We start from the raw sequence: 13,716 nt of genomic DNA on the forward strand, positions 1-13,716 counted from the left end.
TTTGCATTAAATAAAAATTTTTAGAAGGAAAATTTCTATAGACTTGTATTTCCCTTTCTTACTCATTAAGAATGCATTTGAGATGCTACTTTAAAGCCCCTGAGAATAGAGTATACAGCAATCAGTTATTCTCAGCATTAAGACTTTAACACTTCGAAAATCCACTAAAAAGTCATAATTAAGTCTCATTACTTTAACAAGCAGTGAATTTTTAGTGGATTGTTCATATTCATTTATTGCCTTAAATATTTGCTCAAAGAGCTGTTTGTGTTTAAGGTTCTTTGAATTCAAATTGTCCTTCAAAGATAGTTTTAAAAGACTTTGTTTTTTCACACTGAATTTGTTGAGCCTAAATGATAAGCTAACGACTATTTTGCTTTTAGTCATCTTCTTCGGAGCATTAGCGTTTGTGTAATTAAGATAGTATATGACTTGAATCAAATTCAAGTTAGTTATCTTCATTTCGAAGATAAGTTTTGGGAGCCCGTTGCTCAACCTTGCCGAATTTTTGGAAATCGCTTGCTTCGTAGATTTTATAGCTTTGATGACTGGAACAACTTCTTTTAAATATTTTATGATTCCTATGATTGAGTAATCTGTTATCTTTTCATTGAGATATAAGTTCAAAAATTCCAAAAGTAAAGATATTTCGTATTGCAGACCATCAGATTTCACATTTTTCAGTAATCTAATAGATTCATTACTATCTTCAGGTAGCTTGATCTCTAAATTGGGCATTTCGTCATCTATTTGTAAAACAATTGAGTCCATCGTATTTTCAACAATTTTGATGTCATTCTTATAGAGTTGATCCACAATTCTTATAAGTTCCTTTAGTCTAGTCAAGCTGCTAAATATGGAATCTAATAACATAACACCTGAAGAATTTTCATTAATAGTATCAGTCAAATCAATCAGATCATTGATATTAAAGGAACTTTGATCATCGCCTATAGTTAAACCTAATTTAATAAAGCATTTTTGGAATGTTTTGATAGGTAAATTTCTCAAAGTTCCCATTAACTTCAAGTTCATCAAAGTTGAATTATTTGACCTTAATACTACAATTTTTAGAAACAAACTTGTAGACGAGTTGTAGATGGGTAGCAAGTTTCCATCATTAAATAGTACAATCATTGAATCGTAAATCATCGATTTCTCATCTTCATTTGAAGGTTCGATATTATATTTTCTCATAAAATCTGGAGCGTGATCCTTAATAAGAAACTTAATGTGTTTTGTCTCGAGTTCTTCTAATAACATGTGATCTATTATCTTGCTAGAACATAAATCTGATAACTTGTGGAAAAATACATAGCCCAATTCTGATTCTTGATCTGATAACTTAGATGTCCATTGAAGCTTCCACTCAGCTTTAATCGATCTAATCCTAGCAACCCACCAGCAGGCAGCAGAGGTTTTTCCATTGATCACATATATTAAAAACCAACTCGACGGCCAATTCTTCCTCCTATAAAATTGTACTTTACCAAAATCCTGCGGAGATTCGTTATTGCCCAATATTTGGGACGCATCATGTTCTAGAATCTTAATGACATCATTGGCAATCCAACCCGTGGTGATCAACCGATAGTTTATAATTTTGTTAACAGTGTCTAATCTTAAAGAAACTAGGTTATTGACGATACTTTTAATCATATCTTCTTCTTTATAGAACGAGGAAGAACTAACATTATGAGGTGGATTGTTATTCTTTTTACAAAGTTGATTTTGAGCAGCATTTGGCTCAGTGAAATAGAAAAAGCCCGTCAACGGGTTGATCGCAAATATAGCAGATTTGTTGGGTGCGAGCTTTAACTGCAACTGATGTGGACCAATGTGGGAAGCATGTTCGTTATCAGAAGACAACGCTTTGTTAAAAGCACTATGAATTTGAGAAATTAATGATTCTGCATGCTTATTAGCGATAATGCTAATAAGTAAATCGATGCTGAGATCTTGCAACTCATCATTTTGCTCATCGTTATTATTCTCGAAATGGGAAGATCCTTTATCAAAAATGCCTGAAATCCCATGGTCTAAAACATAGCGACCATTTTTAAACCATCTGAAATTCAAGTTGTAGGTTTTGTCAATTCCTATTTCTATAAATGATTTCCAATTTCTTGATAGATAATGGGACGACCAATAGTTTATAATGATCAAGGATTTCGCATTTTGATACTTAAATTGGATGTTATTTCTCCACTTGGTATTTAGAGACAAGTCTCTTAATTGCCTAGTAATTAGATACAACTTGAAAGATATGCAATATTTATGGCAAACATCATATAAGCCACGAAGTCCTTCATGAAGAAGCGTATTATTAATGACTTTTTCCAAGTGCTGATGAGACGAGGAAGGTAGTTCCGTTATTACCTTGTTGTTCCTATAAGTAATCAAGAAGTTGTCAGGATTAATCCCAAACAAAAATTTAAAATCAATGAAAAAAAAGGGAGATTTATTATAATCATCATCAGATTCTACAATTAGGTCATTGGCTATGGTAACAGATACTTGAAACTCATCAGGAATGGTAAAGTATATTCTTCCATCTTTAATTGTATAGTTTTGAAGAAGCCTTTTGGGGATATTTTCTATCAACGCCATTCTTGTTTGAAGGACCAAGTTAAGGTCTCGTAATACCTCTAAAATTTTTTCGGATGAGATTTTAGGAGTTTCAATGAGGTTGTAAGATGGCAATTGAGGCCGACCTTTGAGAAATACTTCCAAGCTAGTCACAATGTCGGCATTTGGTAGCTTCGCTCCAGAGAACCTATTCAATTCATTCAAGCCGAGTCCTAAATTATCGAAGTAGAATTCTTGTGTCCTGAGCCAGTTTAAAATATCAATCAACTTGGAAACATCCTTAGACTTACTAGCCCACTTAACCAAAGTATAGAGCTTGACAAAATCCTGTCTCAAGGAGATGATCAACTGCAAGAACTTCTTTTTTCTCTTGACATCGGGCTCTGTTTCACTTTCATTAGCCAAAGATTCAATCATAGTCAAAAGTTGTTTATAGGCTTCCTGAGTATAGAATTTTAACACCAGGGACAAGGGAATGATATTATTTGTAATGTGAGTTAATTCGGGTACTTTCTTAGTATCGCCATTACGACCATTATTTACTATACCTCCATGCTCATGAATGCCATCCATCGCGTTAGTGCTCGCATCTTCCTTCAGAGCATTCTTCGGAGTACTCATAGCTTACCATCAATAAAACAATGATTGTCTCGAAAAGTAAGTTATTGGTGACACTTCTGTTAACTGTTTTTTAGGTTAAGGCTTTACACTCGTCTTTTTTCTCTATATTTCTAAGACACTTTTCGCGACATTGCTGCGTTTCAATAGAAATGTGCGACATAAAGCTTACGACACTTTCATATAGTCCCGTTAGATTAGATTAAATTAGTTTTACACCCTAAATATTAAATATTAGTTCAAGGCTCCTAAATATTTACTTCATTTCTCATTAGAAGAGAAGCGTAGGTAAGATATTTCACTAGGCAATATAGATTTGATCCAAGGAAATTCTATGTCGTCATAAAGAATCTCTGATACCGTTTTACGTTTGTCTTTTCTAACAAGAAGAACTTCGGCAACGTCTTTCAACCTGGTGATAATGATTTTACTAGATTGATCAACCGACTCATCATTAAGCAATTCATTTGCGGTGAACCAGTCCCAATCAATCATTGCGATGCGATGAGCTACACTGTTTTTGGCTCTTCTCCTTTTGATCGCTGACGGAGATATCCCGTTCGTGACCGCAATTTCATTTAGTGGGAGAGGATCAAAAGGTAGCCGATTCTCTAAAAGTGCATAAATTAAAACACCAAATGACCATGAATCAGTCAATTTACCGTTATATTGAAGGCCCATCAAAATTTCGGGCGAAATATAATCCTTGGATCCACACCTAGTTCTCAATAGCTCATCCGGGGCCTTCAAACGCTTCGAAAGACCAAAATCTGATAAGTTACTAAGTGGTTTGCGAAACGGTTCGCCAATGTCATCATTGTGACTCATTATTTGGCATAGCTCATCAAAAGAATAATTGAGCAACACATTCTCTAATTTAATATCTCGGTGAACTATGCTATTCGAATGCAAATACCCAATAGCAACTAAGAGCTCAATTACAACTCTTTCTATAATTTTCCAATAAACATTTTTTTTACAATTTAATTTGAATAGATCGAACAGAAACTGAAACAAGTTACCACCCGAGCAATAATTAAAGAACAATAATTGCTCATTATTTGAATTTGAGTTTTCGGAATTTTCAGCAAAGATTCTGTTATCATCTTCACTATCAGGCTCACTTTCAAAGTATTGTACATTTTCAATCTGTGATTGATTAATTGCAAAGTTAATATCGTAATCGACAAGATGGATTATACATGGATGACTAAGGTTGTATAAGATATTCAATTCCCTTTTAATGAATGATTTAAAGTTGAACATTTCAGTCGAACTTTCTAATGGAACAGAAATGATTTTAATTGCGATTCTATCATGCTCATCTGATACGTTATTTGCTAAAACAACAGTACTGAAGTTTCCAGAGCCAATTTGGCAAACAAATTTATAACATTTACCGTTTCTCTTTGATTCAAAAATGCGATTATAATATTTTGACGATAACTCTTTCTCAATAGGCGGGCTTGGAATCGCTTGCGTAGAAGCTGAAACCAAGAGATCCTGGTCTATCGGATTAGATACAAACCTCTTACTTGGGCTCGAAGCATTGTCCAGAAGAGAGTTTTTTCTTCCAACACTAGATATGGGTCGATATTCTGAGATGACTCTGTTGTCATTGTTTCTACCTCGATTTTTATTGACGTCAATCAAGTTATTCAGCAGCAGCGGGAAATTGGAAAACGTCCCGGAGCTACTGTTATTCAAAATTGGAGTGGGTAACTGAGTAATTTTATCAAAGTCAACAGGCGACAAAGCACTTGGAGAACTTAGCGAAATCGGCTCACCAAGAGATTTAAGCTGATTTCTTTCCTCTTCCTCGTAGTCATTCACTACTATTCGAAGATTTTTTCTTGAGTCACAACTCCCTGTATTATCTTCCGTGGGCGGTACCTTCATTTTATTATCAACAACACTTGCAAAGTTTTCCCACATTTCTTATTAAGGTCTTCCCCACTTGAAGATATCAATGTTGATACAAGGTTACTTTAAGTGGAAATCTTTAAGGATCGAGGTGCTACCTCTTGAAGTTTCTTTGGTGTTGGAACTGGTTCTTTGTTGTGTAAAGTACCCTTCATACCCCAAATTGAGTGTCTCAGCCAGTACCCGTCAAAATTGTATCACAAAGCAAAATACGATTGCAAATTATCCGCAACGTGTTAGAAGATAAGATATCTGAAAAAGAAGACGACTAGAGGCTGAAGTTGCTGTATTGAAGCTGAAGGAGGGAAAAAATGAATAGTTATGTGCATTAAAATAATCTTTAATAATCAAACTCTACATACGTAAACATGAGTATGTTTGCCTACTGATAAGGGTTATATAAAGCCTTCTAGGGCACGAAGTGCTAATTCGAGTCTCTTGATGCCAATATCATACCTCGATTGATCTATTACCATATCCAGAGTCAAACGAGATAAAGAATCGACAATTTTCTCGATTAATTGTTTCTCTTTGATTGGTAAATTCAACTGGTTAAATTCCTCTCCAATAATGGTTCCATTTGTACTTTCAAGTAGGCTGATTAAGGTTGAATATGAAAAGGGCTTGAGAGAGTGGTTCGAATTATGTGACTTTGGTCTCTTGGCTCGTGTCTTTTTTGACTTTGTTTTTGGTTGTTTTGTAGCATCTTTGACTGATTTGGCTTGTGAAGGACGATGGACTAAAACGGGCTCGCCAATGTCATAATATTCTTCATCCCCAATAACAGGATTCACATCTTTATGTTCTCTTTCATGAATGATGTCTTGGGAATTGGGTGATGCTGGCTCTGGTAGTGCCGGTTCAACTACTGATTTGGGAGACTGTAGCTCGGGAAATTTGTTTGAAGCACTATCTGAAGGCTGATCTCTGTCTGATGAGGTATCTAATTGTTCATTAATGTTTTTACTCAATTGATTTGAGACTTCTCTAGCTCTTTGCATATTGTCAGGGGATGGACGCGGTGGCAAGTTATGACTCGACTGTGAACGCTGTTTCAAATATGGTTTGGAAAAATCTGCTGTTTGAAAAGTTTCCTTGGATACGCTCGATGTCTTTCTAGAATCATTTGAATAATATGAGCCTGTCTCACAACTAGAATTATCAGCATTTTGGTGGCTACCGAGATCTGTCTTAATTTGTGATTCCTCTTTCTTTATATCTTCCTCTTCCTCGATCTCTTCCTCTTTCTTTATCACTTCCTCTTTCTTTGTCTCTTTTTCTTCCACCTTATTCGTGTCAGGTATTTCAGATATACTGGAGGCATTAGCAATATCGCTACCGGAACTCCTTATATCATTTTGCCTCAAGCTCTGTGCGCTTTCCATAAGCCTATCCAAATCATCGTTTATACTCAAGGAAACGTGCTTTCTGTGGCCCGCTATAATTTCGCTAAATGTATTTACATTTCTTGATTGATCAGACAAAATTTGGGAGTACAAAATGTCAGAATTCGGCCTTCGAGGTGACCTTGGTGGAATAGATTCATCGATTTTTGTTTTGAAGCTAAATAATGGCTTCAACTTGCTTGTGCTAGATGAACGTTCGGTGTTGAGTTTTCCAATTGACGACACAGAGGTGTCCTCAGAGGCGGTGTCTTGTTGGTGATCTGTTTGATCTTTCACACTTCTAAGAGTTCCTCTTCTCACAAGCTGAATAGAAACAGGTTCTGCAATGTCATCCTCTCCCTCTGAATGAGAAAGAAAAGATGCCGAATCCTTGTGCAGTAACCTGTGCCTCTCCACAGAAACAACCAGGGAGTCTTTCAAGTCAGATATCTCTGCCTCATTTTCATAGTCATTCTCTTGTTCAACCTCTGGAGTTCCTAAATCAATGCTTTTGTCATCTTTCTTATTCTCTTCGTAGTCTTGTTCTTGGAGCATTTTACTCGGTTTCCTGTTCAATATTTCTGATTTAACATAGGAGAATTCCGAGCTCTCGTCTTCTCCTATGGTTTGAGGGTCATTCGAATCCATAGCGTATATCAATCAATTCATTAAATAATACTCAATAGCTAAAATATATTCTTTAATAGCGTAGCTTTGAGACAGTATGTGCTATTTTGATTAATGCCTAATCGGGTAATCAGATTAATGATGTATCTATATGCCGGTATTTTGGAATGAATCCCAAAGACTCTAGAAGGTTATACTAAAATTAGTCTGTCTTTAGTTGTATGCCAGATGGTGCAGTAGTTAAATTTTCTAAAGTTAATGCTCAAATGTCAAGTAGTAAACTTCAAAAGATACTTTAGCGACTTTTATACGAGAAAGCCGTTGAATTACGAAACTTTTAGCAAGAGAATACATGACTTTAATAAGTTAAAGCGAGAACCTAATGAAGCTGACCTTATAGATTGCATTCGTGCAGGGAGAAGGTTGCAAATGGGTAGTATAATAAGTCAGAAAAGAAACTTTTTGAAACTAAAATTTGGCTCCAATAAAGATATCGAGAGGAAAATATGGGGAGTTTTGAATAAGCATAAATATCTAGTTATATCTAAAGATGCAATTCTAAAAGCATACTTAACAACAACACCTATTCCCATTGAGGTATCTCGCATTCATGATTTGATTACAGAAAACTTGAATCATAAACTCTCTAAGGATGAGGTGGATATGACAGTTGTAAGGGTGGGTTTAAGCTGTTTGCTTTCTCAAAGGGATTACCACAATTGTTTTAAGCTACTTGAAAAGACATGTAACTCAGAAAGGTATATAAGCTATCAGAAGCATCGTTTCGTAAGAGACCTACTTGGTCAGGGAGTTGCAGTGATGTTCCTACTGATCTTAGAAGCGATCTTCCTACAGTCTGCTTTATGGATTGTGGTCAATAGTATATCTACGGCATTTGTTTTCTGGGGTCTTAGCCAGGTGAAGTATCCTAGGGAGCTTGGACGACTTAGTTGGAGACCATATAAGTCTTTAGTACACAAAGTTACTCACTTTGACGAACTAAGCTTAATAAATATAATCATCACTTATTTTGAAGAACATAGTGAAGTTAATATTAAAAATTTTCATCATAGTGAAGTAAGGGATGTTGCGAGCCTACTTTCGTTTAGACTGAATGACTATATCATAGAACTTCCTCAGAAAAATCTCACCTCCATTTCTATGGCTTCCCAAGATCCGGAGACTCTCAGTCTACAAAGATATTTCAGGCGACAACTATCGAAACGACAGATTGTACTTAACGAACTACCGGAAGAAAAGATTATTCTTGAGTATTGGTTGGATAAAAGCGATAAATTTGAATGGGTTGAGCCAGATCAAGACCCTGCTGAAATAGTAAAACTCAAAATAGGGCAATAATTTACTTTTTATTTTATATCATTTATAATTTGATCGTCGTGTATAATTCCATTACGGTATTCTTTAATATAAAGTTGCATCTCAAATGTATATGAGGTAATTCGAAGTAATGACGACTCAGTCAAAGTTCATAAGTCTATCAGCGCCACATGACTTGGATATAGTATCTGATTTGAAGTTTTCACCCTTTCAGAATCATTTTTTGTTATCATCATGGGACAACCGGGTCTTACTCTATGATTGTTCCGATGTCAATCAAACAAGAGCGTTCACGCAAATTAATTCCGACTGTCCTGTTCTTCGACTCGCATATCCTGAAGGAAAGAATACAGCTTACGGTGGGAGTCTTGATGGTAGTATAAGACAGATTGATTATGAGAATTTAACTCTCGACTCAGAGAATTTGAATAGCACAGATGAAGGAATAGATAATGGAATAAACAATCTATGTCCCCTTCCAGCAATGCCAAATGTGCTAATTGCAAGTAATTTTAATGGTAGCGTTCAAATGGTTGATACTAGACAGATAAGAAGTGTTTTCAAAAGAAAAATGGACTCCAAGGTGTTTCAAATGGATACTACCAAGAACCTAGTCGTAATGACGTTAAAGTCGAATAGGATTGAAATCTATGACGCCAGGGATATGGAGAAACCTCTTGAAGTAAGGGATACTGGGCTCTCGTATCAAATAAATGACCTTAGGTGTCTTCCTCTGGGAGACGGCTTTGGAGTATCAACTATTGACGGTAGGGTTTCGATGGAATACTTTGATCCTTCACCAGAGGTCCAGTATTCCAAAAGATTCACGTTCAAATGCCATAGGTCGCATGACAAGATCACTGATACAGATTTGGTTTATCCTGTGAATGCGATACAATTCAATAAAGTGTCAAAGACGTTGTTCACGGGTGGCTCCGATGGGAACTTATGCCTATGGGATTATGATCGCAGAAAAAGAATGAAAATTTATCCCACATTCGTTGATGGCAATACCAATGAAGTGGAGAGTATAGTGAAATTGTCACTTAGCTACGACAATCGACTAATAGCGGTAGCTACCAGCGATGATGATTTCAAAAATTCCAAGACGTTGGGGGGCATATCAAAAGTGAAAACACCCAGTAAAGTCTATCTACGAGAACTCCTCCCCACTGAGTGTATACCGAAGCCCTAGCTTCTCAATGTAATATAAATTCTAATATACTTTAAATCTTACTATGTGGAGTTAATGTTCGGACTATGAATATCTGCGAAAATCATTTTGTATTGTAAAAGAGCAACTTAAAGACTCTACTCTTTCTATTCCACTGATAGCAAAGAATAAAGTGCTTTACCGGTCTCATTAATAGAAATTTATCTCCATTTTTGAAATTATTGTTTCTCGTATTAAAATATATTGATGACTATGTACAGCGTATATCGTACGTCCAATGTAAGTACAATATCCAAACTATGAATCCTGATCTATAAAAACTAGACAGTACCCACTAAGTTTATCGTAGTTAATTTTTTAATCATTGACTTTCCCTCTCAATTTTGGATACAACCTGGAAGCATGGTAATTTATTGAACTTAAGTTCTCTTTCTTTGGTTTATAAACTTCCATACAGTTTTTCAAATCATGTTCAAAACTGGTGCACTGCGATGATCCTTCACCATTTGCTGCCCAGCAGTTTAACAATGAAGACATTAACACCATGCATTCATTGGTGCTTTTAGTAATAGTTGGTTTTCTGATTTTCAAACGGGGTAATGGAGGCAAGCTCTTACTAGTAGCAACTTTCTTGTACGCCATGACGAACTATTTACTTCAACCTTTATTAATGCAAAAGCTTTTCCTATTCTCTACTAAGACTATCATATCTAAAGAACGAGAAGACTATAAACTGAGACTCACTGTCGAAGAAAAAATCACGTGCTCAAAAAATATTCAGATGATCTATGAAGGATAATTGAGGAAACAGGTACACTCATAATTAGCTATCGTTCACTAATGTCTTCAAAGTTTCCTAAATTCATGTTCAAAGGTTTACGTCTCTCTGATTGAGTTGAAATTTTCCAGCTTCTCAACCTGTAGAGTCTCTTAAATGCAAGCCCTAGCTGAGGCTTGTAAATAAATGCATCGTAATTGCGATACTCTTCATCTTTGAATGGAGTGAAAAACTTGAGCAATTTAAAAGAAATCGTTCTCCTTATATTTCTCGAAACTGATTTCATGAACTTCTTCATATCTTTTTCATCGTAGTACTTGATCCGAAAAAGAGTATCTATTTGATCCTCCATATTTATCAAAAAGATCTTGAACAAATGGTTCTCTAGTTTCTTTCTTTGAGACCTTGAAGTCAATAAGATACTATAATTGGGGATTATATTGAAAGGCTTGAGATTGTAATTCACTATAATTAATGAAGAATTGACATTTTCGGGATGCTTCGTTTCACACAATCTGAACTGGCTGTGTTTTAAATCTTGATGGTTAAATAATAGTAATCTATTTCCATTAGATTTCATGAATAATTCAATCTCCTGCTGCAAAGACCTTTTCATAAATAGAATTTCGTTCTCGATGCGTATTACTATGTCGCTTTTGAATGTCAACATTTTGTAGTCAGCCAAAGAATCAACTAAAATCGAATTCTTTGGCACTTCTAGTTCTTGATATATGGAATTTAATGTTGACTGAAAGTCTCTCGGTTTCTCTTTACTATTCTCAATTCTCGACGGGTCAATATTGACTGAGTTTTCTTCGTATTCAATGAAATCTAAGTCTCTCTTGTGGACAGGGATTTTAGTTCGGAACATCTGCAAATCTTCGATGAACTCCTGAGGATAGCATTTGTCTGTAAGCTTGTGTTTACCTGTTCGTAACGGCAAGCCACTTATACTTCTATCAAAACCAATTACATTGTATGGATTCCCAAACATATTTTCTTTGTATAAATAAGCACCAGTGGCTAGAGACAAGCTATCAATTTCTCTCCTTCTCAACAACATAAACTTCTCAGATATCCCATTGAACTCTTGAATTAAGTTGTTTATAGGATCATTATAATTTTGAAGATATCTTTTGTAGTACTTGAGATGCACGGACTTATCGTTATCTAATTTCGCCAAGTCGTTGTAAGTTCGTTCAATCACGCTCAACGGTGTATTAAATATGTCTATCTCATCCGGTAAACTGTCGATAAGCTTTTTTCTATCTAAATAGTGTTCTGAAGGGAAAGAAAACTGCATGCCTTCATCTAGGTTTTTCTGTATCATAATATCGTTAACGGTCATATGTGAAATGCTATTGAAACAATCCTTAACTTGATTAAGCATTTCCTTTCTTTCATCAAAACTCTCAGGTTTTTTAGTATTAGTGATCTCATTCTTTTCATCTACATCAGCTTTCGCTGCTAGATGTGAATGCGTTTCTTCTTGTTCGTCGGAATCCTTCGACTTAATGTTGCCTTTTTGTAGCGACATACCTAATTTCTCCAAGAGTTGCTTTGACTTCTCATCTTTCCCCAAAACAAATCCAGATGAAAAGAATCTTTTCTCAAGTGGGACCCTAAGTTGAAATAGAGCTCTCATTTTCAGCTAAGCTTATTATCAGTATGTACTGAGAAGACCGTACAATATATTTCTATTACGAATTGATAAATGTCCCGGTATCCCTTCCTACACAAAAACCGAAACGCGAGGACACTTAAGATTAGATGACAAAGAAATGAAGTCAAACATAAGAGAGGGACAGGGCTACACATGAAATTACCACCCAATATTGATCATATAATGAACCATATATAAACAGAAAATCCGTAATGTATGTACACTTTTTTGACATCTCTCCTGAGAAATGTCTCCTTAAGTGGTTGCCCTTGGCTGTAACAGTCTGAGCATTCTATTTAATTCAACTTCTTCATTTCTAGCTGTAAGCTCTATGATAGGATCTATTCTTTCAGGTAACAGGACTTTCAGACTCGTTTGTATCATTTCAGGTGATGAAACGGAAGATAATGATGACGACGAGTCTTGTCTATAGTGTCTCAAGCTGAGAGAAGAGTTGGAGGAAGACCGCGACACCACAGAGCTTGGTGACCTGGAAATAGGAGATGCCAGAGATGAAGATGCAGATGAAACAGTAGATGACAGATAGTTGTTGTGGGCGGGAACTTGAAGTTTGTTTGCCTGTTGTCTTTGGTGCTTCTGTAATTCTCTTTGGTATTTCTGTCTTTGCAAATGCTTTCTGACCTTGTTCGAGTTTATCAAGTCCAGCTTGATTGGAGTTAAGAACAGATCTAAGTGCTCTATCATTTCTTCATTACTTACTCTCAAATCCCAGTTTAATAAGTACATCAATTGACGCTCCATCAAATTGATATCCTTCAAATTGAATAAGCCATCAGTGTACTTAGCCCAATGAACGTTCTTTGGCGACGAGTCATTATGATACTTTGCTGCCAAGATAAGGCAGGACAACAAAATCCTGTGCCTTGTGCATGGGATACCTTGAGCATTTTTTGGTAACTTCTCTTTCAATCTATTCAAGTACACTAAACAAGCCATCAAAGTGCCAGTGTAGACATTGGTGTATCTCACAAGCTTAGTGATGAAAGTCATCAAAGAGGGCAATGGTTTACCGCCCACTTCATTATAGCCCTTAGATTCCTGACACGGTAAAACTTGTAAAGTAGCTACCACTAACTTGTGGATCATTTCCAGCGATACTGGCGATTGAATAAATATGGTCAAAGCCTTCATGTCAATTGAGGAAGTCATCTTTGTTAAGTTCTTTTATTATTATTAACCGTAGCAGCAACAGTTTGGTACCAACTTGTTAGTACTTCAAATGGACTGCAAGATCCCCAAATATATATACATCATACCCGTCTGTTCTGAATTTGCTTATTATTTCAAAAACACGATGAACCCTCTTAAGGCAGTGTAGCATATTTCTAACATTTGCCCCTTGTTATACCCAAACGAGAATAAATATGGGAGAAATAAGACCGCGTTTGACGTGTTGTTTCAGAATCTGCTTGTGTAATTCTATTGTGACGAGCGCGATCGCGACCGTGTAAAGGAGTATATGGGCTCGACCAACTATTAATCGTGTGGAAGGAGTACAATAGGGCATAGTTGAGCGTTAAGCAGCCTTCTTTAGTCCAGTAACTGGTGCGTAATAACCATTGAGGCCTCTCGCGTATCATAATTCACGTTGGCCTTGACG

At 36.0% G+C, this 13,716-nt stretch overlaps 8 protein-coding genes across 8 annotated transcripts; 2 read left to right on the forward strand and 6 right to left on the reverse strand.

Moving 5' to 3' along the window:
• Nucleotides 1-90: 90 nt before the first annotated feature.
• Nucleotides 91-3,210, reverse strand: MED14 (Med14p; the record flags this gene model as incomplete). The annotated part of the gene is made up of 1 exon (XM_062956191.1): nucleotides 91-3,210. The coding sequence occupies one exon, from the start codon at nucleotides 3,208-3,210 to the stop codon at nucleotides 91-93; it is 3,120 nt and encodes a 1,039-aa protein (XP_062812719.1).
• Nucleotides 3,211-3,468: 258 nt separating this feature from the next.
• PRCAT00006072001 (serine/threonine protein kinase) lies at nucleotides 3,469-5,142 on the reverse strand (the record flags this gene model as incomplete). Its single annotated transcript, XM_062956192.1, has 1 exon — nucleotides 3,469-5,142. The coding sequence occupies one exon, from the start codon at nucleotides 5,140-5,142 to the stop codon at nucleotides 3,469-3,471; it is 1,674 nt and encodes a 557-aa protein (XP_062812720.1).
• A 383-nt stretch (nucleotides 5,143-5,525) lies between these two features.
• On the reverse strand, nucleotides 5,526-7,163 carry PRCAT00006073001 (uncharacterized protein; the record flags this gene model as incomplete). The annotated part of the gene is made up of 1 exon (XM_062956193.1): nucleotides 5,526-7,163. One exon carries the CDS (start codon nucleotides 7,161-7,163, stop codon nucleotides 5,526-5,528), a length of 1,638 nt encoding a protein of 545 aa, XP_062812721.1.
• Nucleotides 7,164-7,400: 237 nt separating this feature from the next.
• PRCAT00006074001 (uncharacterized protein) lies at nucleotides 7,401-8,501 on the forward strand (the record flags this gene model as incomplete). The annotated part of the gene is made up of 1 exon (XM_062956194.1): nucleotides 7,401-8,501. One exon carries the CDS (start codon nucleotides 7,401-7,403, stop codon nucleotides 8,499-8,501), a length of 1,101 nt encoding a protein of 366 aa, XP_062812722.1.
• A 109-nt stretch (nucleotides 8,502-8,610) lies between these two features.
• BUB3 (Bub3p) lies at nucleotides 8,611-9,675 on the forward strand (the record flags this gene model as incomplete). Its single annotated transcript, XM_062956195.1, has 1 exon — nucleotides 8,611-9,675. One exon carries the CDS (start codon nucleotides 8,611-8,613, stop codon nucleotides 9,673-9,675), a length of 1,065 nt encoding a protein of 354 aa, XP_062812723.1.
• Nucleotides 9,676-10,011: 336 nt separating this feature from the next.
• PRCAT00006076001 (mitochondrial 37S ribosomal protein mS37) lies at nucleotides 10,012-10,296 on the reverse strand (the record flags this gene model as incomplete). The annotated part of the gene is made up of 1 exon (XM_062956196.1): nucleotides 10,012-10,296. The coding sequence occupies one exon, from the start codon at nucleotides 10,294-10,296 to the stop codon at nucleotides 10,012-10,014; it is 285 nt and encodes a 94-aa protein (XP_062812724.1).
• Nucleotides 10,297-10,481: 185 nt separating this feature from the next.
• Nucleotides 10,482-12,077, reverse strand: PRCAT00006077001 (uncharacterized protein; the record flags this gene model as incomplete). The annotated part of the gene is made up of 1 exon (XM_062956197.1): nucleotides 10,482-12,077. The coding sequence occupies one exon, from the start codon at nucleotides 12,075-12,077 to the stop codon at nucleotides 10,482-10,484; it is 1,596 nt and encodes a 531-aa protein (XP_062812725.1).
• Nucleotides 12,078-12,350: 273 nt separating this feature from the next.
• PCL1 (Pcl1p) lies at nucleotides 12,351-13,265 on the reverse strand (the record flags this gene model as incomplete). Its single annotated transcript, XM_062956199.1, has 1 exon — nucleotides 12,351-13,265. The coding sequence occupies one exon, from the start codon at nucleotides 13,263-13,265 to the stop codon at nucleotides 12,351-12,353; it is 915 nt and encodes a 304-aa protein (XP_062812726.1).
• Between the last annotated feature and the right edge of the window lie 451 nt (nucleotides 13,266-13,716).

The sequence above is a fragment of the Priceomyces carsonii genome (genome assembly GCF_900007245.1).
Source record: "Priceomyces carsonii strain CBS4050 genome assembly, scaffold: Debaryomyces_carsonii_scaffold_7, whole genome shotgun sequence".
Taxonomy (NCBI): Eukaryota; Fungi; Ascomycota; class Pichiomycetes; order Serinales; family Debaryomycetaceae; genus Priceomyces; species Priceomyces carsonii.